This window comes from Microtus pennsylvanicus, chromosome 14 (genome assembly GCF_037038515.1).
Source record: "Microtus pennsylvanicus isolate mMicPen1 chromosome 14, mMicPen1.hap1, whole genome shotgun sequence".
Taxonomy (NCBI): domain Eukaryota; kingdom Metazoa; phylum Chordata; class Mammalia; order Rodentia; family Cricetidae; genus Microtus; species Microtus pennsylvanicus.
Genome location: NC_134592.1, coordinates 1508264 through 1535599, shown reverse-complemented (window position 1 = coordinate 1535599; position 27336 = coordinate 1508264). Strand labels below are relative to the sequence as shown.

Sequence of the window (27336 nt, the reverse complement as noted above, 5' to 3'; positions counted from 1 at the left end):
GGGCATTCTTAAGATCACACACAACATTGTCACGGCATTAGCTTTGAATCACATCATATTTGATAATGTCAAGAATGAGGTAGCATTAGAAGTACCAAGCAACACTAACAGATTTAAATACTTGTAAAAACTGAAGTTCACAGAGGTAACATAATGCTAAGCTCCTGGGCAGAGCAACATGCTCATTTGTGTTGCTACTCCACAGGTGTGCCAAGGTGGATCATACCATGTTTGTGCTTTGTAATTTATTACCAACTGATGGTGCTGGGAATGGAGCCTAGGGCCTCCGTCACTCCTAGTCATCCCCAGATAGCGGAGATCACTTTCTAAGGACAGAGCTTGTTTCTATCTCATGGTGAGGCTTGAGCAGCAAATGAAGTAATACCTTCAAACACATAAGAAACAGCAGCTCCTAAGAAAGGCCAGTTCTAGGACCTCCCACGTCTTTAACATACAACTTCAGTTTCTGCAGGTTAACACCTAACTTGAAACGTACTCAGTAAGAACCAGGTACTTTCTCAACACAAGATTTCATACAGCTTACAGTAACTGAAACTGGACGGTGCTTGTGCAAAAACTGACAAATACAAAACGCTTCGTCACAGGGGACCTAGAAATTAGACACAATTACAGAGGATAGTTTGAAAGAAATGTTAGTGCAAATTAGTACAGAGAAATAAACCAGTCAAGAAATGGCTTGAAAATATTACAGCTTTAGTTCATTCTCTCTCTCTCTTTCTCTCTCTCTCTTTCTCTCTCTCTCTCTTTCTCTCTCTCTCTCTTATATACATACACACACACACACACATACACACATGGGAAAAAAAAAAACCAAAAGGAAACAAAATTACTCGTCTGGGCAATCTAAAGACCAAACTAGAGGCAAAGAACAAAAAACTCAAAGCTATAAAAATAAAAATGTTCCAATAACATCAAAATTATTTTAGACTTGACTTTCTCATTAAAAAGGCTTTGCAGCGAAAAGTGTAAAAGTTCTGTATGACAAAAGGAGACACAAAAACATGGGGTAAATCTGCAACATATAAATGACATGACTGAGAAATACCCCAGAAGACAAATCAAGAAGTAGTAGGATGGCAAAGAAGTCAAACAAACAACACACATAAAAAGATGCTTGATCTCAGGGAAAACCGTGAAAAATGTAACTTTAAAAAGAGAAACTAGTTTAAACAGATACAAACTCTGAAGCCTTAGCACTCCAGTAGTGAGAATACATGAGCGCGGACTTCTGACACAGCTAGTCAAGCAGAAACATTGAGGGCCACTGTAGAGACACCATTAGCAAGTCCACATGCTCTGTGATCCCTTACATGTCCAGTGCTGTCAGAGCAGCAGAGAACCTACCAACAAGCAACACTGCAGGACATGATTTCATGCTCTGTGGTGACCATGTGAAGGACATTGAGAACATGCAGGACATGATTTCATGCTCTGTGGTTATCATGTGAAGGACACTGAGAACATGCAGGACATGATTTCATGCTCTGTGGTGACCATGTGAAGGACACTGAGAACATGCAGGACATGATTTCATGCTCTGTGGTTATCATGTGAAGGACACTGAGAACATGCAGGACATGATTTCATGCTCTGTGGTTATCATGTGAAGGACACTGAGAACATGCAGGACATGATTTCATGCTCTGTGGTTATCATGTGAAGGACACTGAGAACATGCAGGACATGATTTCATGCTCTGTGGTTATCATGTGAAGGAACACTGAGAACAAACAAATGTGTAATTGAGTAAAAAGGAAAATAAAGTACGTAGAATGATATTGTTATGTAACATTTTATGACCTGTATAAAACATTGCTTTCTATGGAGACCCACAAATAGTATGCATGAGTATTAAAAATACACTAGAAACATGACACCAAAACACAGACCGATGGTGACTGCTGTTTTTGATACTGACTTCTTTGGTGAATTGATTTACTAAAAATAACAAAATTATAATTGTGAAAGAATGTTAAGTGGATATTTATTATGTTATTCTTGACATTTCCTGTAAAAACAAAAGGAAGATTACTCAAGGACACCAATATGATCACTGTAGGGATCAGGCACTTAAATTTACCATTGCCTACCTGCTGGTGGTCAGGGACTTGTGCCCTGATGCTCCTTGTCCCAGAGAAAAACTGCTGGCTCCTATCACAAAGTTTACAAAGGCATGGTACGGCAAACGCATGGTTCAGGTCCTATCCCTTCTCAGTCCTGGGTTAACTGGTGGTATCACCACTGGGCCACCAGGATTAACTACTTCCCTAATGACCTACTGTCAGCTTTCCTCTCAGTTCACCCAGGACCTCTTCCTCATGCTCGAGGGCCAAAACGACTTGTGGCTCTGTGGTGTTACAGAACTGGCAAGGATTAGATCTACTAACCGTAAAGAATGGTGGTCACTTCTAGAATATTAGTAAAGATGTGTTACATTCATTTACGCTGTGGAATATTTGTTTAGTGATGCAAAGATGTGTTGCATTCTTTTATGTTGTATTTGTTTAATTCTGTGATGTTACTTTTCCTGCCTAAAACACCTGATTGGTCTACTAAAGAGCTGAATGGCCAATAGCTAAGCAGAAGAAAGGATAGGTGGGGCTGGCATACAAACAAAAAGAATAAATAGGAGGAGAAACCTAGAAAGTAGGAGGAACAGAAAAAGGAGAAGGAGAGGTGGACACTAGAGGCCAGCTACCCAGTCAGCCATGGAGTAAGAAGAAACTAAAGATGAAAAGAATAAGGAAAGGTAAAAAGCCCTGAGGAAAATGTTATTAAAGAGAAACAGGATAATTTAAGTTTAAAAGCTGGCTAGAAACAAACCAAGCTAAGGACTTCAAAGGTAAGAAGAAGTCTCTGTGTATTTATTCAGGAGCTGGAGGGCAGACCACCAAAGATAAAACAATAAACAAAGCAAAACAAAAACCAACTAGAGTGGCCTTTGCTTCATCCTCAGGGAGAAACATTGCTTCTATGTTGACCAATTAGGTATGCTAAAAGACAAGATCCCACAACTCTAGACATCTCCAAAAGTGTAAAGAACAGCTCAGTGTCTCTGGCTGATGGATTGTTGATAGTCCAATATGGAAGTGGATACCACCTTTCTTAACCCCCTTTCTCCTCCTTAAAAATACTGACAATCATAATCTAGTTTTCGTCTTACATATTTAAACTTATTTAAAAAATTGTATGAATGTAACATCCTAAAAAGCAAAAGGAACAAATTCCAGGTCACATAAATATGGTGATAAAGTTGCAGAAGTAAAATAAATGTACGTCAGAAAGAGGTAAGGTGTCTTGCCCTTCACAGTGTGACTGTCAGTAAGCACCGGAGAACTAAGTAAAAAGAACAGCTGCAGCCTGAGATAAACAACTCACCTGTGTGGGTCCTTCTGTGCCTCTGAAGCTCATCGCTCCTTGTGAATCTTTTGCCACAGAACATCCAGTTGCAGATGAAAGGCCTTTCTCCAGTGTGCCAGCGGAGATGTGCTCGGAGGTGAGAGGTCTTGCCATACACTTTCCCACACCCTTCAATGTGGCAAATGTGCTGCTTCTTCTTTCCTGGTTCACTGCTGCCCCTAACAGAAGAAAAGCAATACCATTACATCCCAAACTCAGCTTCTATCTGTGCCAAAATGGTAGGCCTCTACATGATTAGAAATTTCTTTTCTGAGTATGTCTGCACATAAATAAACATAAGAAAATTGTGCATTAATGAAAAAATAAAATATGCTCATGTACTACATAAAAAACTCCCATGAAAATGTGGCAAGTCTCAGAATTTATGTCTACTACATAGCTCTGGTTGCCTGGACTTGATAATCTCCCTGCCCCAGTGTCCTTAGCGTTGGAGTTCAGGCATGCTACTGACACCTGGGGAAAGAAAAACAAAACTCGTGAAAATTCTCCTCTAAGTACCAAAAAGCCTGCTAACCAAGATGTGGGATACAAAGACCCACTGGTAGCAGGCCGGTGTGTCAAGGAGTTCCATGAATCCCTCCCAGCAAAACCAGTATATTATAAATCTACCTCCCAACCATTGTCCAAGAGTCTCCGGTCATGGTCCTAAGAACAAATAACAGCAAATATTCACTCAATGACATCTATAGAAGTATATAAGAACAGTTGGTCTCCTTCCCTCCAACCTCCATGACAAGTTAGAGGGCAGTACAGCCTCCCAGTCAAATTGCTATCTTCCAAAGAGGGGCAGTGTGCGGTGTTTCTCACTCTGCTGCCAGCACCCCCCGTTCTGAGGCTGAGTTCCAGCTGGGGGTGGTTAAAGGCACCCAGTGCCAATCCATGGACACAAGCTCCGCATTAACTGTGATTTGATGAAAATGACATGGTCCGTCCGAGTGGTTCTGGACCTTCATTCACATAGTTCATAAATTAGAGCAACCAAGCTGGGGGAGGCAAGGTTAAGAAAACAAGACAATAATGCTGTCCCTGTCCCCATCATTGCCCAATTTCCCACCTAAGAGCCTTGATTCCAAAATTCTATCCAGAATCAGCCCCAGATCTTCTCAAAGAAGCTGACAATCTGCAAGAAAGCTGAAGTTTAACTGAAAAGATCATTTCCCAAAGGAAACAAGCTGCTGCAAAGCACCTAGGGCACATACACGGTACCCGGAGATAAGGCTTAACCACAGGCCTGCTAATCCTGGGAAGAAGCAAGTAGACAGGCCCAGGGAGCTTTCAGATGTGAAAAATGTCAAACATACATATGCTCGCAGACATCAACAAAATGATAACCCTTCAGCTAAACTAACCAAGACAAACAAACTCAATTAATTCACTCATAAATGAAAATCATTATCAAGCTCATGGAAATAGAAAGGATCTTAAAGGAACATTAGGGATAAATCTGTTATCAACCACTTAGATGAGGCAGATGAGTTCTTAAACAGAAAATCTGAAAACTGACAAACAAGCAAACAACCAAATACAAGTGGCGAATCAAAATAAATCTGTAACGAAAAGAATTAGAACTACACAAAGCCTAGGTTCAGACAGCTTTACTGATGAAATCCCATCCTCTAATACATATCATTGTTTGCTTTTGAGACAAGGTTTTCCTATACATCCCTGGTCATGTATAAAAAGAATTGTAGACCATGACCAGGAGGATTTTATCATAAACATGCAAAAATGCTGACTTGTACTGACTACTTATGTTACAACTTTATAGAATTTCCTTAAAAGTTCATGATCATTATAACAAATGCAACAAAGTGTTTGTCATAATAATCCTTCTCTGATTAAAATGAGAAAAGAGTGTCCTCAATTTGATCCAGGGTTCTACAGCTGGAGTCATAAAGGACAAACTAGATGACCTGCTCCCAAAACCCAAACAAACAGAACTTCAGAGTAGAAAAAGAAGTAAAACAGAGCTAATTTTTTTCACAGATATAATTGGAGATATAGAATTCATTGTTTTTAATTCTATAGTTTTCCTCTCCTTTGCCATCTCCTTATCAACTTTACATTGTTTCTCTTTCTCAAAAAAAAAAAAACCTACGAAAATCAGAACACATAAAAGATCAACAGACAAAAATTGTTACAACAAAACAAAATGCGATCAAAAGGCCTCCCCCAGATAGAGTGAGTGTTTGCTGGTCAACTATTCCTAAAGATAAGGCCCGCTCTTGAGCACGGTTGTTATATCCAGTGCCACTCCTTTGGAGAAAACTCATTTTCCTTGGCTAGTAGGTATCAATTGCAAATAGCTTCTTGGTTAGGAAAAGGAACCCATTTCTGCTCCCTCTTCCCATCTGCCTTGAATGTGTGCAGGTTCTGTGTATGTTGTCAGTCTCTGTAAGTTCACATGTGCACTGGTCCTGTTATGTCTGGAATCCACTGTCTTTTGATTGTATGACACCTCTGGCTCACACAGCCTTTCCTACATCCTCTCACACATACATCCCCCGGCCTTAAGGAGAGGAGTTTGATGAAGACATCCTATATAGAAGTGAGTTCTCCAAAGTTTCTCCCTGCCTGCACACTGTCCAGCTATGGATCTCTGAAGTTTCTCTGACGAGTGCTGAGGGAGGCACTCACCTAAGGTACAGCAGTCAGTCTTTAGGGGTCACTTCACTGCTCTGTTCCCTTAGCAGACTAACAGTAGAAGGTTTTCCCTGAGGCTCTTGTCCTATCTAGTCTCAGATCCTTAGCAGACTAACAGTAGAAGGTTTTCCCTGAGGCTCATGTCCTATCTAGTCTCAGATCCTTGCCCACTTGATCAGTTTCAGCTATGGGCTCCATTTAATGGAGAAGACCTTCAGTACAATTTTTAAAAGTGGCTGATTGTGACAGAACATTTGTGCCCCTACTATGCCAGGGTATCTTATAAGGTCGCAGTGTTTGTAGCTGGGTTGTCTTTCCCTTGCAGCTTGCAGAATATTTTCTAGTACCATGAATGCTAATCAGGAGTGAAGCTTCTTATTAGGTACCAGTTTGACTTTTATATATCCAATGACGAACTGTCTTTAGAAATGGGTCTTATAAATAAATTGTGTAGAGCAATCAATAACCTTCAACAGTCTGTTATGTTTAGGGATTCGATGTGACCCTTCGGTTAATATCTCAACAAGAGGTAGGCTGTGAGCACCAGTATGTGCCTACTGCTGGCACTGACGGTATTACAGGAACATAAGAGGTCTAGCTGAGTCATCGTCTCCCTACTAGTTAGTGGCTCCACTTAAATCCCTCTTACACATACCCATATCCCAATGGCCTTTAGTGCTGGTTAGCCCTCTCCATCTTCCCTCCTTAATCCTCCTATTCTAGTCGCCCCTTTATTTCTCCATAGCTTTATCTTCCCTTACACGGGAAATTATCTCTTCTTCCCTGGTCCCTTACTTGGTACTTAACTTCTGTGGTTGTTTGGATTGTACACATATTCTGAAAGCGCAGAGCTAACAGCCACATATAAGGAAGAACATGTGCTATTTATCTTTTGGGATCTGGATTTCCTTACTCAGCATGATTTTTTTCTAGTTCCATCCATTTACCTGCAAATTTCATTTTTTAACTGCTCAACAATATTCCATCGTGTAAATGTACCACATTTTCATTATCCACTCATCAGCTGATGGACATCTGGGCTGTTCCCAACTTCTGTCTATTATCAACAGAGCACAATAAACATAGGCGAGCAAGCACCTCTGTAGTGGACTGTCATCTTCTGGGATAGAAACGCCTAGGAGAGGTAGAGCTGGATCTTGAAGTACATCAACCCCCAGCTTCCAGAGGAATCTCCACACTGTTTCCATAATGGCTGCACAGGTTTTCACTCCCACCAGCGTCAACCCACTTCCCTCAATCCTCACCAGTGTGAGCTGTCGTTTGTTTTATTAATCTTGGCCATTCTGACCAAGATAAGATGAAATCTCAAGGTGGTTCTAATTTCCCTGAGGGCTAAAGATGTCGAACATTTTTAAAAGTATTTCTTAGCCATTTGAGTTTCAGTTTTTGAAAACTGTTTAGTTCTGTACCCTGCTCTTTAATTGGATTATTTTCTTGATGTTCAGTTTTTTTTAGTTCTTTATATATTCTAGATACTAGCCCTCTGTTTGTGTATAGCTGGTAAAGCATCTGAATGACAATGTCCTTTGCCACCCAGAAGCTTTCCAGTTTCATGAGACCCCATTTATTTTTTAAACCATTTTACTGTATTTGTGCATTCTGCTTGTATGTATGTCTGTGTAGAACCTGCATGACTGATGGCTGTGAAGTCCAGAAGAAGGTGCTGAATTCCCTGGAACTAGAATTACACAGAGCTGCGAGCTGTCCTGTTTCCCCAGCTCTGAGGTCCTATTCACTAGTCACTGGTCTTATGTGTGCTCTGTTCAGAACATCCTTTTCTGTGTCAATGAGTTAAAGCCTAGTCCCTGCCATCTCTTCTATCTGACTTAGGATATCAAATCCTATGTTGAGGTCCTGGATCCAATGGGAGCTCAGTTTGTGAAGCGCAATGAATAGGTACCTATCTGATTCTTCTACATGCAGCCATCTAGCTTGACTAGCACCATCTGTTGAAGATGCAGGTTTTTTTTTCCAGTGTGTATGGTCTGGTTTATAGAAATCTTCAATTTCTTTAAATGTGTATAAGTGCTTTGCCCGCACGTATATCTGCACACCACATGTGTGCTATGAAGGCCAGAAGAGGATGCCCAATGCCCTGGGAATGGAGTTACAGACAGGTGTAAACTACTATGTGGATGATGGGTCTTGAACCTGAGTTCTCTGGAAGAGCAGCCAATGTTCTTAATTGCTGAGCTATCTCTTCAACCCAATAGATAAAGAATTCTTAAGCAACCATTAAGAAAACCACAAGGAGAGATCATCAACATTCCACAATATAAGATCAGTACACAGAAGTCAATGTGATTATGTACAATTGGAATGAGAAATAAAAAACGGTTTCATTTATAATATCAGGAAGATTTAACAGGAATAAATTCAACAAATGCTAAGCTTACACTCTTTAAAAAACACAAAATACTGATGAAATAAATTAGCAAAAATCTAAATAAACAGAAAAATGCTCTTTTGTATGAACCTGAAGACCCAATATTGTTAAGTTGTCACTACCCGCAAACTGACCTGCACTTTCACTTCAACTCCCATCAGAACACCCCTTCTCATCTCCATAGAAACTGACAAGCTAATGCAAAAATTCATACAGAATCCCCAGTGTTGTTAAACACTTAATGCAGTTTTGAGAAATGGAAGCTAAGATCATTCAAGAGGAAAAGAAACTTCAGTAAATGATGCCAGCTGAATCCTTCCTTCATAACACATTTGAAAAGGGAACTAAGAATTATCGTATATAAATCTCAGAGTAAAATATGTAAGATTAAAAAAAACCAGAACTATGAACCTTCCTTAGAATTGGTAATGGATTCTTCACTATGTGATCAAAAGCAAAAGCAAACAAGGAAGAAGAAACAAACAAAAATTATACTTCAAAAGGTTTCGTGCTTTGAGAGACACAATTTTGACCGTGTGTGTTCATTCCACATACTAGGAAACAATACTTCCAAATCATGTCCTTGTGAGATCTTACACCAGAGTATATAAGGAACTAGTCAGTGATTTTTAAAAAATGATGCAATTAACTGTGGAAAAGGATCTAAATACACATTTTCTAAAGATACACAAATGATCAAAATCCACATGAAAAGATGATCAACATTACTAATTACTAAGAAAATTTCAATCTAAAGCATACTATGATATCTCTTTCAGACTGATTATTAAGTTGACTTTAAAAAACAAAAAAATCAAGCAGTGAAAAGACCTAGCAATTCTACAATGAAACTGGAACCTTCTTCATACAGTGCTGGTGGGAATACAGAATGGTGCAGCCACTTTAGGAAATAGTGTAACAGCTCCTTAAATGGTTAAACAGTCACCATACAGTCAGGCAACTCTATTTCTACACACACACACACACACCGAGAAATAAAAACTGAATGTCTGCATGCACACTTTTATATACATGTATACAGTGGTCATAGTGGACAATAATGGACAATTCTGCTGTATATCAATGGGATAAACAAGTATGATACATAAATATACTAAACATTTCACACAATGGAATATTATTTGTCATAGAAGAAATAAAGCATTGATCATGCCAACACAAAAATTCAAATACTGTCTGATTCCATTTGTATGAAATGTCCAGTATAGTAGAATCTATAAATACAGAAGCCAGTTTAGAAGAGCTGAGGAGTCTGGGGGACAGAACTCTTGAGAAGAGGACAACAGTGGTTTAAAACATGTCGTGACAGCTGCATGGCTGGGGCTGATTCCAAACCACTACACTGTATACAGCAGACAGGTAAACATCATGGCACAGGAGGTAGCTTGAAATCAATAAAGGTGTTTCAAGTTTTTACCTAATAAATGAAAAAAGAAATTCATTTATTAAAAAATTATATAACGCAAAACAAAAGACTGCTCCTCAAACAGCCCACTGTAACAAGACTGCATTCCAGCTTCTGAGAGAATGCTCAGAGGCTCAGATGAAAGAAGTGGCCACTGACTGCTTACTAATTCCAGAAAGCGAGGGTGAGAACAGCAGTTACCTTCCTTCTCCTTCCCTACAATTAGGACAGGAGCAGGCAACTCTTCGGAGCCTCTTGCCAGGCTGCACCTCTGCATCTGAGGTCTGCTGGCCTTGCTGCAAATGCACTTGTGTGAGTTGGTCAGGACTAACAGCACCTATCGTTGCATTGGCAATGCCTCCAACCGCCACCGTCACAGGAGCTATCGTGGCTTGCTGGACTTTCACTCCATCCTGTCCTTGCTGCTGACCTAAGAGAAAGACAGAAAAACAGAGCATCAGAATGCCTCTTATTCCTAAAGAAACAATGAAAAGAACCTCCATGTGGACATGGAGCCCCAAAACCCAAAGAGTTAATTGTTTATACCAAGCTAACCCTTCCAAAACATACAGCATTTACCTTAGCCACTCTTTTTTCATCTGCTGAGATTATATATAAACACTATGAGGACTCATGGATATCTGAAAACACTGACCCTAGGTGGAAAATGCTGTATCAATACAAACTATCATTATTACTTACAGTCAACAACATTATCTCAAGAAAATGCAGGAATAAAAAATAACCAGTATAAAGATTAAATATTACAGACATTTCTCATTTCTAAGCAAACAAACACCTCCTTACTGATGACATTTTTTTTAAGAATACAAAAAGAATTAAATGTTCTCTTCCTTTATTCTGTTGAAACAGGGCATTGCTATGTAGCACAGGCTGGCCTGGAGATCACTACATAACTCAGCTGGCTTCAAACTCAACAATCGTCATGCCTCAGCCTCCTAAGTGCTTGGGTTACAGGCATACCACCACCATGCCCATCCTAAGTGGTTTAATGCAAAATCAACAGTGACATATATACAGTCACTATAGCAAACACATTTTTTTTCTAACTTTAGTCTTTTCTTATACTTTTGCTTTTACTCTTTGAACTATGTCAAGTATGTACTAACTTTGCTTCTTTACTAGAGAAACTATGAAAACTGTATAATATGACAGTGCTGTAGGATATTAGCACACTGCGTGAAGATGTATTTGCTGTGATTGGTGTAATAAAAAAGCTGAAAGGCCAATAGCTAAGCAGGGTATACAGGCAGGATTTCCAGGGACAAAGAGGACTCTGGGAAAAAGAAGGTGGAGTTGCCAGCCAGACACGGAGGAAGCAGCATGGGCAGTACAAAGAAATGAAGTAATGAGCCACATGACAGACTGTAGAGTAAAGTAAATGGGTTAATTTACATTATGAGAGCTATAGAGATTTGCATTGATATGGATTTTGGTTTATTGATACAAATTTAAGGTCAATTTTGCTATATGTATACATATTTATGATCTTGATAAAGGTATTGTTTGTGTAGCTCATTTAAAAATGTAATGGATAATTAAAAATACAGGTTAATAGAGAGTCATCTATAACAGTCAAGCTTGTAGTCATGTTAGTTAGGTTTTCTAAGTGTACTTCAGATGGATAGATATTCTTCAGATCTTTCAAAGACTACAGTATAAGGCACTTAAAATGTTTTAAGAACTTAGGACTTTTCATGACAGTGAGGCACACCTGCCCCTGGCAGTACCAATCTACTTCAAGAGGAAGACAGGCATTGAAGAGGCTCCTTACAGAGTTTCCTAGCCATTTGGACAAGAAACTGCTCTTGCCTGGACTGTTTGGTGTTATGGTATATTAACTGGACTTGCAGAAGCCACAGAAAAATGACTGCTGAACTTGCCTAATGGTGAGACGGTCCTTCAGAGTTCCTGCTTCATAAAAGAGTCTGCCAGACATTGTGCAGCAAACAGAAAAAAGTGACCAAAATAACTGCCAGTATAGGCAGAACTGTCTTTGAAATTTCCTGTTTTATAGAAAATTATGCTGGATATTATGGGCCTGCAGGCTGAAGATGGATGCCCATCGGTACAAAAGAACTTTAGGTAACTGTCCAGGCATCAAGATGTCTCTGTCAATTCTAGAGTTTAGGAAGTTGCTTACAACGTACTTCCTGTTTAATTAGGTAATATTATATCATTCTAGGGTCTTTAATAGAGTTGAAGAAAAGAGTTGAGTTTTCTTAGTTATGATAAAAGATAAAGTAGATATAATAGAGTAACTGTAATTCTTGCTTGATATCTGTTTTGTTATATGTAATTTTATTATGTTAAAGTTAAAGCCTTCCTTTTTATTTAAACAGAAAAAGGGGAAATGGTATGGGAAGTCCTGTATATGTGCTGCTTTTATTGGTTAATGAATAAAGAAGGTGTTTTGGGCCTGGCAGGGTAGAATAGAGCTAGGCAGGGAAAGCTAAACTGAATGCTGGGAGAAAGAAAGCAGAGTCAGAGAGAAGCCATGTAACCCTGCTGGAGACAGACACTGAATGGAACTTTACCCAGAAAGCCACAGCCATATGGCAATAAAAAGATTAATAGAGATGGGTTAGTTTAGGATGTAAGAATTAACCTGACATACACTTAAGCTATTGGTCAAACAGTATTGCAAAGAATACCGTTTCTATGTGATTATTTCTGGGATGAGCAGCCGGGAATGAACTAATGGCCTTCCTACAACATTTTACATTCTCAAACATAGAACAAAAAATCATCTTTGGCTGACTTGTACATACTGCACATTCCAAATTTGTACTATTGTAGATATCTATGTTACCTTTAAATGTCTGTGTATTTTCAGAAAAAAAAAAAAGAGAACCAAACACCAATGAAGACAAGTAGCCCATGTGATGATCTAGGCTCTCAGAATGTCTCTGTTGGATTTTCCTCTCTATAACTACTTCAAAGTTGCTAGCTAAAATGGTTCAGTCTCTCAGACACTCAAGCCAGGGCTTCAGATAAGCACTGTACTTTCCCATTACACAGTAACTGGACAACAAAAGATACAGCTAGCTCTCCTAGGACTTGACCATTATCCCAATTTTCTCAGAGTCCCCTTAAGATGCTGTTGGCCCCAGACAGCAGGAACTAATTTTAAGAATATGACACCCACATCCCTAAGCGGCATGGTGGATAGTTTTTGGTTGTTAAGTGGGTTGTGGATGTTTGTCATCATTTAGAGAGGTTGGTTTCAAATTCTTACTGGTCAAGGTAAGGGAGGAAACTAAGTAAGAGAGGGTTAGATTTAAAGATCTCTCTCTGAAAAGAAAAAAAATGGGGATATGGGAATGATAGAATAAACGGGTAGATTAATCTACTTTTAGATTAAAAAGCAAATACTATTCTCAAATATTTTACACTGGTATGAATTTTTGTATATTGATACAATTTAAGATTATTTTTGTTGTACTGTGTATATGTTTCTACTCTTAAGTATTTTACCTGGCAGCGCATTTAAAAATATCATGTAAAGTTCTAGTCCTTGAAAGCTAAAATTATAAATCATTTAGGATAATTAAGAAATGCAGATTAGTAGTTTGTCATCTATAACAATAAAACTTGAAGTCATGTTAGGTATGTTTTCAAAATCAAACAGAAATAAATTTTAGATAGACAGATGGTCTTCAAACACTTCAAAGACCTACAGAATATGCCATTTAAGATTTTTTTTAAAATTTATTTATTTATTAAGGATTTCTGCCTCCTCCCCACCACCGCCTTCTATTACCCTCCCCCAATCAGGTCCCCCTCCCTCATCTGCTCAAAGAGCAATCAGGGTTCCCTGACCTGTGGGAAGCCCAAGGACCTCCCACCTCTATCCAGGTCTCGTAAGGTGAGCATCCCAACTGCCTAGGCTCCCCCAAAGCCAGTACGTGCAGTAGGATCAAAAACCTACTGCGATTGTTCTTGAGTCAACCACTCTGGAAAGCAGTGTTTCGGTTTCTCAGGAAATTCGGGATCAACCTACCCCTGGATCCAGCAATACCACTCTTGGGAATATACCCAAGAGAGGCCCTATCATACAACAAAAGTATATGCTCAACTATGTTCATGGCAGCATTGTTTGTAATAGCCAGAACCTGGAAACAACCTAGATGCCCTTCAACGGAAGAATGGATGAAGAAAGTATAGAATATACACATATTAGAGTATTACTTAGCAGTAAAAAACAAGGACTTCTTGAATTTTGCATTTAAGATGTTTTAATGATCTAAGGCTTTTCATGACAGTAAGATATGTTTGTTCCTGGCAGCACCAATTTACTTCAAAAAAGGATGATGGACATTGAAGAACCTCCTTATGGAGTTTGCTTTTATTGTAGCAAAGTTAGTCACTGGACAAGAAACTGTCCTTACCTCAACTGCTGACAGTACACTGTTCAAATTGGACAAGTAAAATACTAAAGGCAACTGCCAAACTTTGCCAAGTCAAGGTAGGGCAGTCCTTCAAAAACTTCCTACTTCACAAAGAAGTCTTAAGATATTCTAGGCCTGTAGTTTAAAGATGGATGCCCCAACATGGCAGAGGAAGCTTGGGTTTTTATAGTAAGTTGCTTGCTCCATGTTTCCTGTTTACTCAGGTAATATTATATCCTTTTTGGGTCTCTGATAAGAGTTGAAGATGAGATAGTTATACTTACAGTTTTCCTTGTTACCAAATTCAGAAAAGAAACTCACAAAAGAGATATAAGGTATATAAGACATAAAAGCTTAAATGGTTTATCTAAGAAAATGTTTTGAGATCTAAAAAAAAAACAGTTTTGGCAATCCTGTATAATAAAGGAACTTCTGGAGGCATCATAATCCCTGACTTCAAACTCTACTACAGAGCTACAGTACTGAAAACAGCCTGGTTTGGGCATAAAAACAGACAGGAGGATCAAATCGAAGACTCAGAGATCAATTCACTCACCTACAAACACCTGATTTTTGACAAAGAAGTAAAAAATATAAAATGAAAAAAAGAAAGCATATTCAAGAAATGGTGCTGGCATAACTGGATATCAACATGTAGAAGAATGAAAATGGATCCCTATCTATCGCCATGCACAAAACTCAAGTCCAAATGGATGAAAGACCTCAACATAAAACCAACCACACTGAACCTCAGAGAAGAGAAAGTGGGAAGTACACTTGAACACACTGGTATAGGAGACCACTTACTAAATATAACCTCAGTAGCACAGACACTGAGAGCAACAATTAATAAATGGGACCTCCTAAAACTCAGAATCTTCTCTAAAGCAAAGGACATGGTCAACAATCAAAACGACTGCCTAGAGAATTGGAAAAGATCTTCACCAACGCCACAATCAGACAGAGGGCTGATCTCCAAAATACATATCAATTTTAAGAGTTCTCTACCTCAGAGAGTTGATATAAGGATAACGCATACAAATCTCTTGCTATAGTTCATGGCACAGAACTGTTCACAACACATTAGCTGATGTCACCCTTAGCCACTGAGTTGGGTGGCACTACAAGGATGCACTATGCTGGCAGAAGCAAACACAGGCTTAAAATAAAAGTGCTTATTTTAACACTGTACTTGCAGTCCTTTGAACATATGAAAAACTGAAAACCACAAAGTAAAAAATATGACCTTTTCTCAACAAATAAACCTGAGTTACTCTCCCATCCAAATTAATCTCAACTTCCACTGTTAACCCACGACACCTTGATTCCTTAGGAGCACCCACGGCTAAAACACAAATGCAGGCATCCTTCTGCATCCAGGAGAGCTGATTTCAGAACTTCCCTCTCCATCTAACACCATACGCTGAAATCTACAGATGCTAGAGTTGCTTAGACAAAATGGCATAGCTTTCTATAATACCTATCACACCATCCCCCCATTAGTTTTAATAACCACTAGCATACTTATACAATGTATGCAAGACACTGTAATACTGTATTCTTTTGTTAAAATCTCAGAAGTTGCTGGGTGTGGGGCATACACCGTTTATCCCAGCCCTCAGGAGGCGGATCTCTCTGAGTTCACAGCTACTCTGATCTACACAGTGAGTTCCAGGACATTCAGAACAGCCAGGGATACACAGTCTCAAAAATAAAAACAACTCACAACAAAAATGTTAGCCAAAGTCATACATTGGTACCCTGCCCCAAATACTTCACCCAAGGGTTGGTTAAATCTTAGGCTTGAGCCTGAAGATACAGTAGGCTGAATGTAAATTAAGAACTATGTTAGAGTTTTAGGAAGTTCACAATGTCTTCACTTTTGAATAAGTACATACGGTAAAGTGACCCAAGTGAGACCACAGCTGTGAAGTCAGCATTGCACACTCAGGGACTCTGTGTTCTTATCCCAAAGCAGTCACCTGGACCTCCCTAAAATTCATGTCTCTTACCAACTTCAAGAATCATTTCTGGTAAGGTGAGCATCCAAACTGCCCACACAGCCAGTACGTGCAGTAGGATCAGAACCCAGTGCCATTGTTCTTGAGTTCTCAGTAGTCCTCATTGTCCGCTATGTTCAGCGAGTCTGGTTTTATCCCATGCTTTTTCAGACCTGGGCCAACTGGCCTTGGTGAGTTCCCGATAGAACCCTGATTGCTCTTTGGGCTGACGAGGGAGGGGGACTTGACTGGGGGAGAGGGAGGGAAATGGGAGGCAGTGGCGGGGAGGAGGCAGAAATCTTTAATAAATAATTAATAAATTAATAAATAAACTAAAAAAAATAAAATTAAAACAAAAGAAAAAGAATAATTTCTGCCAAGTACTGTGGTGCATATCTTTAATTTTAGCATTAGGGAAACAGATCTCTCTGTGCAGGATGCCAGCCTGGTCTATTTAGCAAGTTCCAGGCCAGCCAATGTTACCGTGAGAGAAGGGTGTGTGTGTGTCTTTGTATGCACGCATGTGTGCCTGCCTGCCTGCTCCTCTCTGATTGTCTTTGTTGTCCCCCACTCTCACACAGACACACACACACACTATTCTGGGAGCTGGGGATGAAAGGGCTTGCTTCCCCAAACATTCAATCCCCACTGCTAGCCCCCACCACTCAGAAAGAAAAGGGGATACTTTTGATGATCAAGTTGGGTTTTCATATGTAAAATCTTATAAGCCAATATACAAATACAAAGCATAATTACTACGCCTCATTGTACCTTGAGTATTTACAAGTTTTAAATATTCCATCAAAGAGTCAGGTGGTGCTGTATACCTTTAATCCCAGCACTCAGGAGGCAGAGGCAGGTGGATCTCTGTGTGTTCGAGGTCAACCTGGTCTATAAAGCGAGTTCCAGGACAGGCTTCAAGCTACACAGAGAAACCCTGAAAATAAAAAAAAAATCCATAAAAGATCCTTGAAGTATGACCTTAGCTAAGCAAACCGCTCAAACTACTTTCATCTCTCTCTAGCTGCTCACCACACTTCTAAATGCTGAATTCCAAAACGTAAGTAAGTTATGTTCACTGCTCACATATTTAGCACCAACACCAGAACCTAACACATACCCACTCAATAAGACAGGCTAACAATAAAGTTTAAATGCCCCATTTTGGTTGATGATAGTCCTACTGCTCTATGAATTTCAACACATTATTTTTTTTTAGCTGTTCCTACTTCTTGATTTCTTGAACTAATCTCACTAAATCATGCTCCATCGGCCTCAACCTCCCATTTGAGTACTAAGAATTTAAGTACAAGTCAGCAAGCTCAATTGAGGATACCTCCTCCCCCCAAAAGTCTACTGCATCCAATGACTGTGGAGTCAATGAGCTACTGGAGGCTAAAGATATAGCCCAGCAGTTAAGTATGTGCTGTTTCTGTAACCAGAGTTCAGTTCCAAGCATCTGTGTCAGGTGCTTACCAAACACCTCTATTAGCCCAGTTCCAAGGGATCCAAACACCCTGGTTCTGGCCTCCAAAGGAACTACACTAATGCATACAACCCACATCCCAAGATAATTCAAAATAAAATCTTTTTTTTTTCTTAAATGAGAAGATGAGAGGATGCTACTGCATAAAAACTATTCATTTATCTTTATCTTTTCTCTTCTTTTCATTTTTTTTTTGAGACAGAGTTTCTCTGTATAACAGTCGTAGCTATCCTGGAACTCTCTTTGTAGATCAGGCTGGCCTTGAACTTAGAGATCCACCTGCCTCTGCCTCCCAAGTGCTGAGATTTCAAAGCGTGCACCACCACCGCCTGGCCATTTATCATTTTGTGTCTCTGCCAGTCTAAGTAAACCGTTCTTCCAGGAGGTGACGGGTAGAGAAGAATGCAACCAAAAACTTCCAAAGGATGTGCAGTGGTTTAAATGCAATTGGCCTCCATAAGCTCAGAGGGAGTGATAATATTAGGAGGTGTGGTTTAAATGCAATTGGCCTCCGTAAGCTCAGAGGGAGTGATAATATTAGGAGGTGTGGTTTAAATGCAATTGGCCTCCATAAGCTCAGAAGGAGTGATAATATTAGGAGGTGTGGTTTAAATTCAATTGGCCTCCGTAAGCTCAGAGGGAGTGATAATATTAGGAGGTGTGGTTTAAATGCAATTGGCCTCCATAAGCTCAGAGGGAGTGATAATATTAGGAGGTGTGGCTTTGCTGGAGGAAGTGTGTCACTGTAGGGGTAGGCTTTGAGGTCTCCTTAGCTTAACTCAAACTACACCCAGTGTGATGAACAGACCTGTTGCCTGCAGGTCAAGATGTAGGGCTCTCAGATCCTTCTCCAGCACGTCTGTCTACATGTCATAGCTTACTGATAATGGACTAATCTTCTGAAAATGTGAGCCACCCCAATTAAATATCCTGCTTTATGAGAGCTGCCGTAGTCCTGGTGTCTTCACAGCAATAGACCCTACCTAAGCCAGGGTGCTATTCTGAACAGAGCATTTCCATGCTCGCTGTCCACGGTTGACTGCAGTAGTGCACATGCAAATTATTCCACCACATGGACCTCATTTCTGCTCACAGACTTTCTTCCAATGACGATGCAAGACGTTACACGGTTGCTATACTTCATCTGCGCTGCTTATCACTCCATCTGACTCTCTACTCTCTGGGCTTTCAGATGGTCAGAAATGTCCCTTCTCTCGGTTTATCTTTTTTTTTTTTTTAATTTTTTTATTGATAAAAGGAGGATACAGAAAAGAAAAAAAAAACAAATTTCCACCTCCTCCCACCCGCCTCCCATTCTTCTCCCCCTCCTCCCACTCTTCTCCCCCTCCTCCCACCCCTCTCCCCTTCCCCCCACTCCTCTCCCCCTCCCTTACAGCTCTTCGGTTTATCTTTGAACCAGCATTTAAACCCACATTCTTACAGACTTATCTGCTTTCTTTGTTCTTTACCACTCGTTCTCTTCGCAAACTATTTACTAGGTATGTCTCCTATCACTGCTAAATATCATGGCAGAAGTAACTGACAATTCATCTGTTTGTAAAGATATTCTTCAACGTAACTGTACTCGATTCCCGGCCCCCTCCCACTTTCCTGTGCTTTCCGGCTCTCACTTCATTCTGACGGCTCCACCTCACTGTCCTCACTAAGCTTCTCTCTCCCCTGAAACTCCCCTACTGCTCTCTAGGGTTCTGCTTTCTTAGTTTCTCCCTGTGAGAGTGTTCTCACCCACTTTCACATTTACTGTCGGGCATAAGCTAATGCTTCCCAATTCCACCCCTCTACTCAGGTATCTCCTAGGAGATACCTGTCTGTCGCTCTTGTCAGGAAGCATTCCCAAAGAGATTCCTCAGAAGCAACTGTCTGAAAACCAGACAAGTTAACCTAGCTCTTTTGACTGTCCAAATAGGAAATCTGGAAGTCCTTCCCATCTCCCCTCTATTTTTCCATTTCCTACAGCAGAAGCTATCATTTAATACCTACTGTGAGGTAAGAAATTTTTCCACGTTTTGCATACTAGTACATCCCAGTGAACTTATTATTGCTGTCCCCGTCTTCAGATTTGAATATTCAGGTTTTTAGGGGTATGGAAAACACCCAATTTCACAAAGTAGATATGAAAAAGCCAACTCCAGAGACATCTTTATTTTACCATACAAATTGCTTATGTTGGTCTATAGTCCCCTTGAGATACTTCTTCAAAATATCTATTTGTCCACATTCTCTGCCCTACTGGAAATTAGGACAGGCAGACCCTTATCAGCTTTTATCAGTTTTGATCCTTGCAACAACATCCCTATTGCATGTCTAGTTCCCCCCAGTCCGTGAGCCCCACATGCCAGTATTTCCACCACATGCACAGCTGCCGACTGACATCTTCTCCTCTTGGCTTTCTTCTACTCTACTCATGGCTACATTCAGGGAGCTCCTGTTTCCTGTAGTAGCTCTTGAGTCCATCGTCTTTAGGGCTTGGACACATTCTTCTACCCAGCATCTCAGTCTTCCATTACTCACAACAATTTAATGCTCATGCTCTCAATTATAGCTTTACAATCAACCATGGCCCAAAGGGAACAAATGAAAGTTTTAAAAAGGTACATTGTATGATCCTTGTAATAGTGAAAAGCTACTGGGTTAAGGCCTTTCAAAGACAGCAATATAAAGCTGAGAACAGGCTTTGGCAGCTTAGAAAAGCATAAATGGTTAGCGAGATTCTGTGGTGGGAGAGTAAAAAACAAAACAGCACCTGAGGTTTTTAAGTCTCTTTTGCACAGTGGAAAGGTATCTGAGATCCTAACTTGAGAGAGGAGGATTTATTTTGACTCACAGATCCAGACGCTTTAGTCCATTGTGTTTCTGGGCCTGTGGCCATGCAGCATGCCATGATAAAGGACATGACAGAAGAAAAGCATTCACTAATGGCAGACCTAGATGAAGTTTTTAATGAGGCAGGAGAATACTCCTGGAAGGAGATCATGGATCCTGGCTTCTCTCGTTGCCTGCCGTTGTCCCGGCTCTGGTGTGGATGGCTTTGTTGTAGCGTGTCCAGTGAAGGTGTGCTGAACTCTTCCTACCCCTAAAGGCAAAGGGTGAAGCCTCTAGAACTGTGACTTATTTTAGTGTTTTCTGTCTGTAATTTCATTATTTCAGGCATTTGTATAATAATGGAAAGCTGATGAACATAAGAATGCAATCTACAAGTGAGATTTATTCATTCGAAAAGCTTCTGAGTACCTGTTTATGTTTGATGTTTAACGCTCTAGCAAAATAAAATCTGATCTAAAACACGTGTAAGGATGAGGCACTTACAACATGCACAATAAAATCTGATCTAAAACACTTACGTGTAAGGATACTGAGGCACTCACAACACGCACAATAAACAATGCACAAAGTGCAGCTAAGCTACATAAAGTGATTTACAATAGAGAGCAATGATAAGGACGCATTTAAAAGCCTAAACCCAATGTAGCACTCTGCTAAGGATTTAAAGTTTAAAAGATTGAAGAGATAAGGAGCAGAAAATCCTCCAGGAGCCCAGCATGATAGTATGTGCCTATGATGTATAGCTATATTCCAGGAGTGGATTCTGAGGCAGGAGGATCATGGGTTCAAGGCCAGCCTGGCCTACATAGCCAATTCCAGCTCAATATATCATTACAATTCCCATTAGTGTTGGAGGAAAAACAGGAAGGGTCTTAATCAATTTAAATGATCTAGATTAGAGAAGGGAGACCATTGTTAAGCTATGTCACCCCCTCCCATTCAATCCAGAGAAGAGCTGCAATATGTCATTCATGCTTAAGGAGCTAACTAAATTGTGGGAATGAAATTCAACATATTATATTTAATCATTAAATGCTCTCTTCTAAAGCACAGGGAAAATATACAGATTTTCCAAATTTGTACACATTTACTACCCTGAGTAGTAAAACACAGATATGAATCTAGGTTAGCTAGAATCCAGAGCTGTGAATTCTTTTTTTCAAAACGGCTACATTCTTTCCTTGAGAATTGGGGATACTATTTGAGGCTTGGAGACACAAAATATCTCTAGGCATATTACCTGCCTATCAAGGCAGATGTCTAGAGACATTCCTCCTCAGAATATCCCTAAACTAGGAAGGAAAGCACCCACGTAAAAAGTCCAGGCATGACTTTGGCTACATATACATAAACCCTAGCTTGTGGGTGGTAGGGTGGGGAAGACAGGCAGACCACTGGCACTCACTGGCCAGCCAGTCTACCAAATCAGCGAGCTTTGGGTTCAGTGAAATAGTGTCTCAAAAATAAAGAAAAGAGCAACTGAGGAAAATACCTACCACCAACACCTCTGGCTTTTACATGAAAATGTGCACATGTGTATATACACATACAAACACACCTATAAAATGGATGCAAGCGCGCACACACACACAGAGTCAAAACAAAGATACTCCTTTTTTACTTCTAATTGTTTCTACTTATTTCAACTTCTTTAAAGAAGTACAGGCTCCTCTCAGCCATGGTCCATATTGAGCCATCTACAATCTAAATATCATGACAAATATTCCACAAAAGGAAGACTGAAGGTGACCTTTAAAGATAGATTTTAAACTCCTCCTGTTAAGACAAGAATTCTCATGGCCTGATCCTCGTTGTCAAGATCATATAACGAGTACCAGAGTACTATCCTTAATGCCCTGATGACATCATGTTATTAAATGGATCTATCCTTTGACCACAAAGGTTCTTTCTCTGTCGATATGACTAATCTCTAGCCACACAAATACCCTCAATGATTACATGCCAGACTCCTATGTTCTCATAGGTTTTTGCGTTTGAAGGCATCATCACACTATCTTTATAACTAGAATCTCAGCATCCCCAACAGACCTCACCAAACACGTATGTTAGAAAGCTCTCTCTCACATCAATTTCTGTAGCTACTGCAACACCTGCACCTAACAAGCTCAATACTATGAGATGAATAAACACAATCACTCCAAAGCCTTTCCGTGTCAGCCCCAAGGTATCACCTTCTCTGTCTTGAAACTTCTCTGAAGTATATCCTATACTTGGAAGCTCTCAATCATCCTATTTCAGTAGCTGAAGGTTTGGCTAGGACTCTTAAGCTTTATGGAGTAGAATCATCCTGCTGAAGTTCCTGTGGTGGTAACAATGTGCCACAGGGCTCCCAGGATGGCTTAAATAGTAAGGGAAGACCAGAGTTCAATCCCTAGAACCCAGGTGAAGATACCAGGCATGGTCATGCATACTTGTAATCTCAGTGCTAGTGGGGTAAACACAGGAGGATCGCTTTGTCTTGTCTTATGAGTGGGCTGCAGGCCAATGAGACCCTGTCTCAAAGGAGGTGGACACCCTTTCTGAGGATGACACCCGAGGTTGTCCCCTGGCTTATACAAATGAACACACATATCTACCTGCACACATGCATGTGCACATGCACACACGTATCACAAAATACATGCACATATGTAGAGAGAGACAGCAGAAGAAACCCTGAGTGAATGTGCATTGCTGTTGAAACAGGCATAACCATGGCAAGGCCTCAAAGGACTCAGGCCCACTAGCTCTGGCCATGTCATTCCCCATATGGCTGAGGCTCTTCAAGGTGAAGCTTTCCTCAGGAGTCCAAATATGAGCTACTGAGACTGAGGAATGAGTGCAGCTGAAAACTAGCAACTCCAGCTTCTTCCTCCAGAATGTTTACAGCCCAAGACTGCCAGCCTACAGAGACCTCCCACTGAAACTAGCCAACTCCTCCCCGTGCTGTGCCGCATCTGATACCCATGCTGAGCCTCTAGCTTGCAGTGACAGTAGGCGGCACTCCATCAGAGCGCACACACCCCACAGGACTTCAGCTTTTTCTGTCCTTTCTTCCTCAACGTCCCTTCTCAGGGTTCCAGGATCCAAGCCAAGAAGGACCCAGCACACATTAAATAAATAAATAAGTGGGAGGAGAGAAAGAGAGAAAAAAAAGCAAGAAAGAGAGAATAAAAATAAACGAACATGCGCTGCCACCGTGCTGTGCCTCTTAACACTAGAAATGCACTGGGTCAGTCACAGAATGAATTTATCTTGTAGGTTTGACCTTAAGAAGCCACATTCAGCTAGGGATGCTTCACTAAACAGTAGTCATTAGGCTTACAAACGATTCATACACGAAGCCCAACGATACTCCTTACTGTCCTACGTATCCTCTTAGTGCTCATACTACCTGATACAGCCGGTATATCCTTCTGTTCTTTACTTCTGCCAGACAAGTTTCCGTTTGTCATGGCTTAAGTTTTTCCTTCTGTTCCTCAGAGACTGAGCGGAGCCCTCATTCAGGTTCTCATCCTTCAGCACTTCCAACTGTGCCCCTTGTCACCTTCCCATCCCACCACCATCTCTATGAAGATGACCTCTAAATCCAGAATGCTGACTTTCTGACAGCCAATCTCCATGGTAAACCGAGCCATTTCAGGGGGATGCTGGACTACTCTTTAGGATCACAAACACCAGAACTCAAGCTTGTTCTAGCTTCTTTTTTTTCCTAAATGCCATTTCTTCAAATTTTTACATTTAATCCAGGCGTGGTGGCACATGCCTTTAATCCCAGCACTCAGGAGGCAGAAGCAGATGGATCTCTGTGAGTTCGAGGCCAGCCTGATATACAAAGTGAGTTCCAAGACAACCAGGGCTGTTAAAGAGAAATCCTGTCTCAAAAAACAAAACAAAATTTACATTTAATTAATTGTGTGTGCGTGAGTGTGTGTATGAGAGAAAGAGAGAGAGAGAGAGAGAGAGAGAGAGAGAGAGAGAGAGAGAGAGAGAGAGGTTCCAGCATCAAACTCAGATGGTCAGGCTTACTTTTACGAATACTTCTTAACATGCTATTGGCTACAAGGTTTGATTTCTTTTTACTGATATCTAAGTTATATATATGGCCCAGATACTGGTTTCTCCCATATGTACTAGATGATAAACCACTTTCTGAATGTATTTACCTTCTCTTACCCCTCAAACCCATACACATTTACCATCTCCTCTGTGATTTACCATTTGAAATCTGGACTTCTATCCACACTGCCATCTTCATTCTCTGACTGTTCTGCCAAACGCACACCTACTTCCTTGTCCTTTGTACCTGCTGTCTCTTCGACTTACAATCCCTTCCTTCTAGACTCTGCTCATTAGGGCCTCCCTCAGAGCATCAATTCAAGTTTCACGTAACCTTTATTTCTGCCCTGGAATTCAGTGGCTTTGCCCTACTCTTAATTCAGAATCACTACCATTCGTCATTCATTTTGATTTTGGTATCTGCTATTGTAGATTACTCCTATACAGTAGAATATAAGCTTTCTAGAAGGCAAAGGTGTACACCTCCACTGTCTCATAATTTGACTTTAATTGGACAGGATGGACAAGTCTGTAATCCCAGCACGCAGGATGCAGAAACAGCGAGTCTTGAGTTCAGCGCTGGTTATACAGCAGGAACTTAATAAAAACAAAAGGACTCAGGTCTTAACGATGCATGTTCTTAATGAGAATATAAGAAATAACCACAAAGTATATGTGTTTGAGAGACAGCAAGCAGCAAAAGACAGCAACCAAGGACACTGGCTATTAAAGGGGTAAAACAAGAAGAGAATAGCAAACTGGTATAATCACAAACAATATGAGCAAAGGCAGTTAATTTTATTATACTAATCATTTAATAACCCTTTGGATTTTTTTGTTCTCAAAGCACATGAAAAAACATGATTTCTATGTCTACACATATCTCTCCATAAGTACACACATACATTAATATGTATTTTAATGAAATTACAAGGAAACAGGCAACTCATATAGATAGGTTTAAGAATTCCTAACAGGCCTTAATTCCATAGATGTTTCTAGGTGATCTTTCCAGGCCTGGAAATACAGAACTGGCACTCGGGGTTAAGAGGGTACAGTATACTCTGTCAGTTCTTAGGGTCATCTCTTAAAATAGATGCACAGTTTAGGGCCAAGAGAGTCTAGTCCAACACTGTTCCTTGTCATGGAGCATAATCTAACCTCACAGAGACGGCTATTTTAAGATGCATCTCCAAACAGCAAATGGAATGACCAGGAAGATGCTTGCTTTCTACTTGCAAGTGTAAGTGAAGTAGCCACAAATTTTCTCTAACAACTCAGAGGAATTACTTCTGCCATAAACACCACACAGCACATTCCACTGTGCAATGCAGCCCTATCTTCAACAGCACAGGGCTCGGCTGTGGCCAGCTCCTCTCGCTTCCTCTCAGAATGGAAGAGGATGAACATTTGGAGGAAACCATCAGATAGCTAGTATTTTTCTCTTGGATACAAAGAGCATTTGGCTTATTCTGGAAGGGTAAAAACACGCAAAGAAAAGGCTTTGCTCACTTTCCCGATGAGCTCAGTGTGAATGTTGTCCTTACAGTACTTAACCTGGACAAAAGAACCATGCGTAAACGTGATGGATCAGACTAATCTAAACAGTATGAAGAGGTCCTCAAAGAAAGGCATGACCTTTACTGTAAAACTGTTATCAAGCTTAATCCCTTCTATGGATAGCTACATTTTCTTTTCAACTCAAATTCTGAAGTATTTTTAAATTTCTTCATCACAATAAACTTTCAAACCCATGATACTGGCATTATAGTTCATTTAAGAAACCATACAGTTCTCCAAAAGAAGTATAAGGGTTCAAATATTAGCCACCAGAGAAACACAGATAGAACTCCTCAGAGATTCCATCCCCCAGTGGAACTATAATCACCAAGCAGTCAAGACACAACCTGTGCTGGTGAGGGTGGCAGGCGCTGGATTTTATATCCATTAAGAGAATCAAATGAAGACTCTCTCCAAAACCCAAAAGTAGATATACCACACAACTCAGCTATAATATACCTAGGTATATACCCAAAGAAGTCTGACATACTACAGAGATACTTGTACATCCATCCATGTTTACTGAAGCTTGATTTACCAAAAGATGAATGGATAATGAAAATAAAGTACATACACGCACTGGAATTTTATTCAGCTATAAAGAAAAATGAATTCATATTTACATGGAAATAGTGGGAGCAGGAATATTATCACTAAGTGAGGTAGCTCAGTTTTGATAAACATCTCATGTTCTCTCCATGTGGACCCTATTTCTAAAGATTAAATATATGCTTAAGTGGAATTAGTATGAGGAGAAGCCAGAAAGTTAGAAGAGAACCATGCAATAAGACAGGATAGAGACTAGGGAGGCAGAAGGCAGCAGCACATGGCATAAAGGGGAAACAGCAAGAGGCGGGAGGATGGGGAGGGAGGGAGTTGGGATTACATCTCATTTGATGTATACACCAGCACTCTATTTTTATTGTAGTGAATGCTACATGTATCTAAAATAGAGGGCTGGAGAAATGGCTCAGAAGTTAAGAGCACTGACTGCTCTTCCAAAGGTTCCGAGTTCAATTCACAGCAACCACCTGGTGGCTTACACCCATCTATAATGA

At 40.3% G+C, this 27336-nt stretch overlaps 1 protein-coding gene across 3 annotated transcripts in view; it reads right to left on the bottom strand.

Annotated features, from left to right (window-relative positions):
- Sp4 (Sp4 transcription factor) overlaps nt 1-27336 on the bottom strand; it is a 61722-nt gene that overhangs the window by 12527 nt on the left and 21859 nt on the right. For all 3 annotated transcript variants that reach the window (XM_075948749.1, XM_075948752.1, XM_075948750.1), the window contains exons 4-5: nt 10119-10347; nt 3400-3599 (exon numbers count right to left, since the gene is read on the bottom strand). In XM_075948749.1, coding sequence (XP_075804864.1) covers nt 3400-3599; nt 10119-10347 — 429 coding nt within the window. The remainder of the gene's footprint in view (nt 1-3399; nt 3600-10118; nt 10348-27336) is intronic.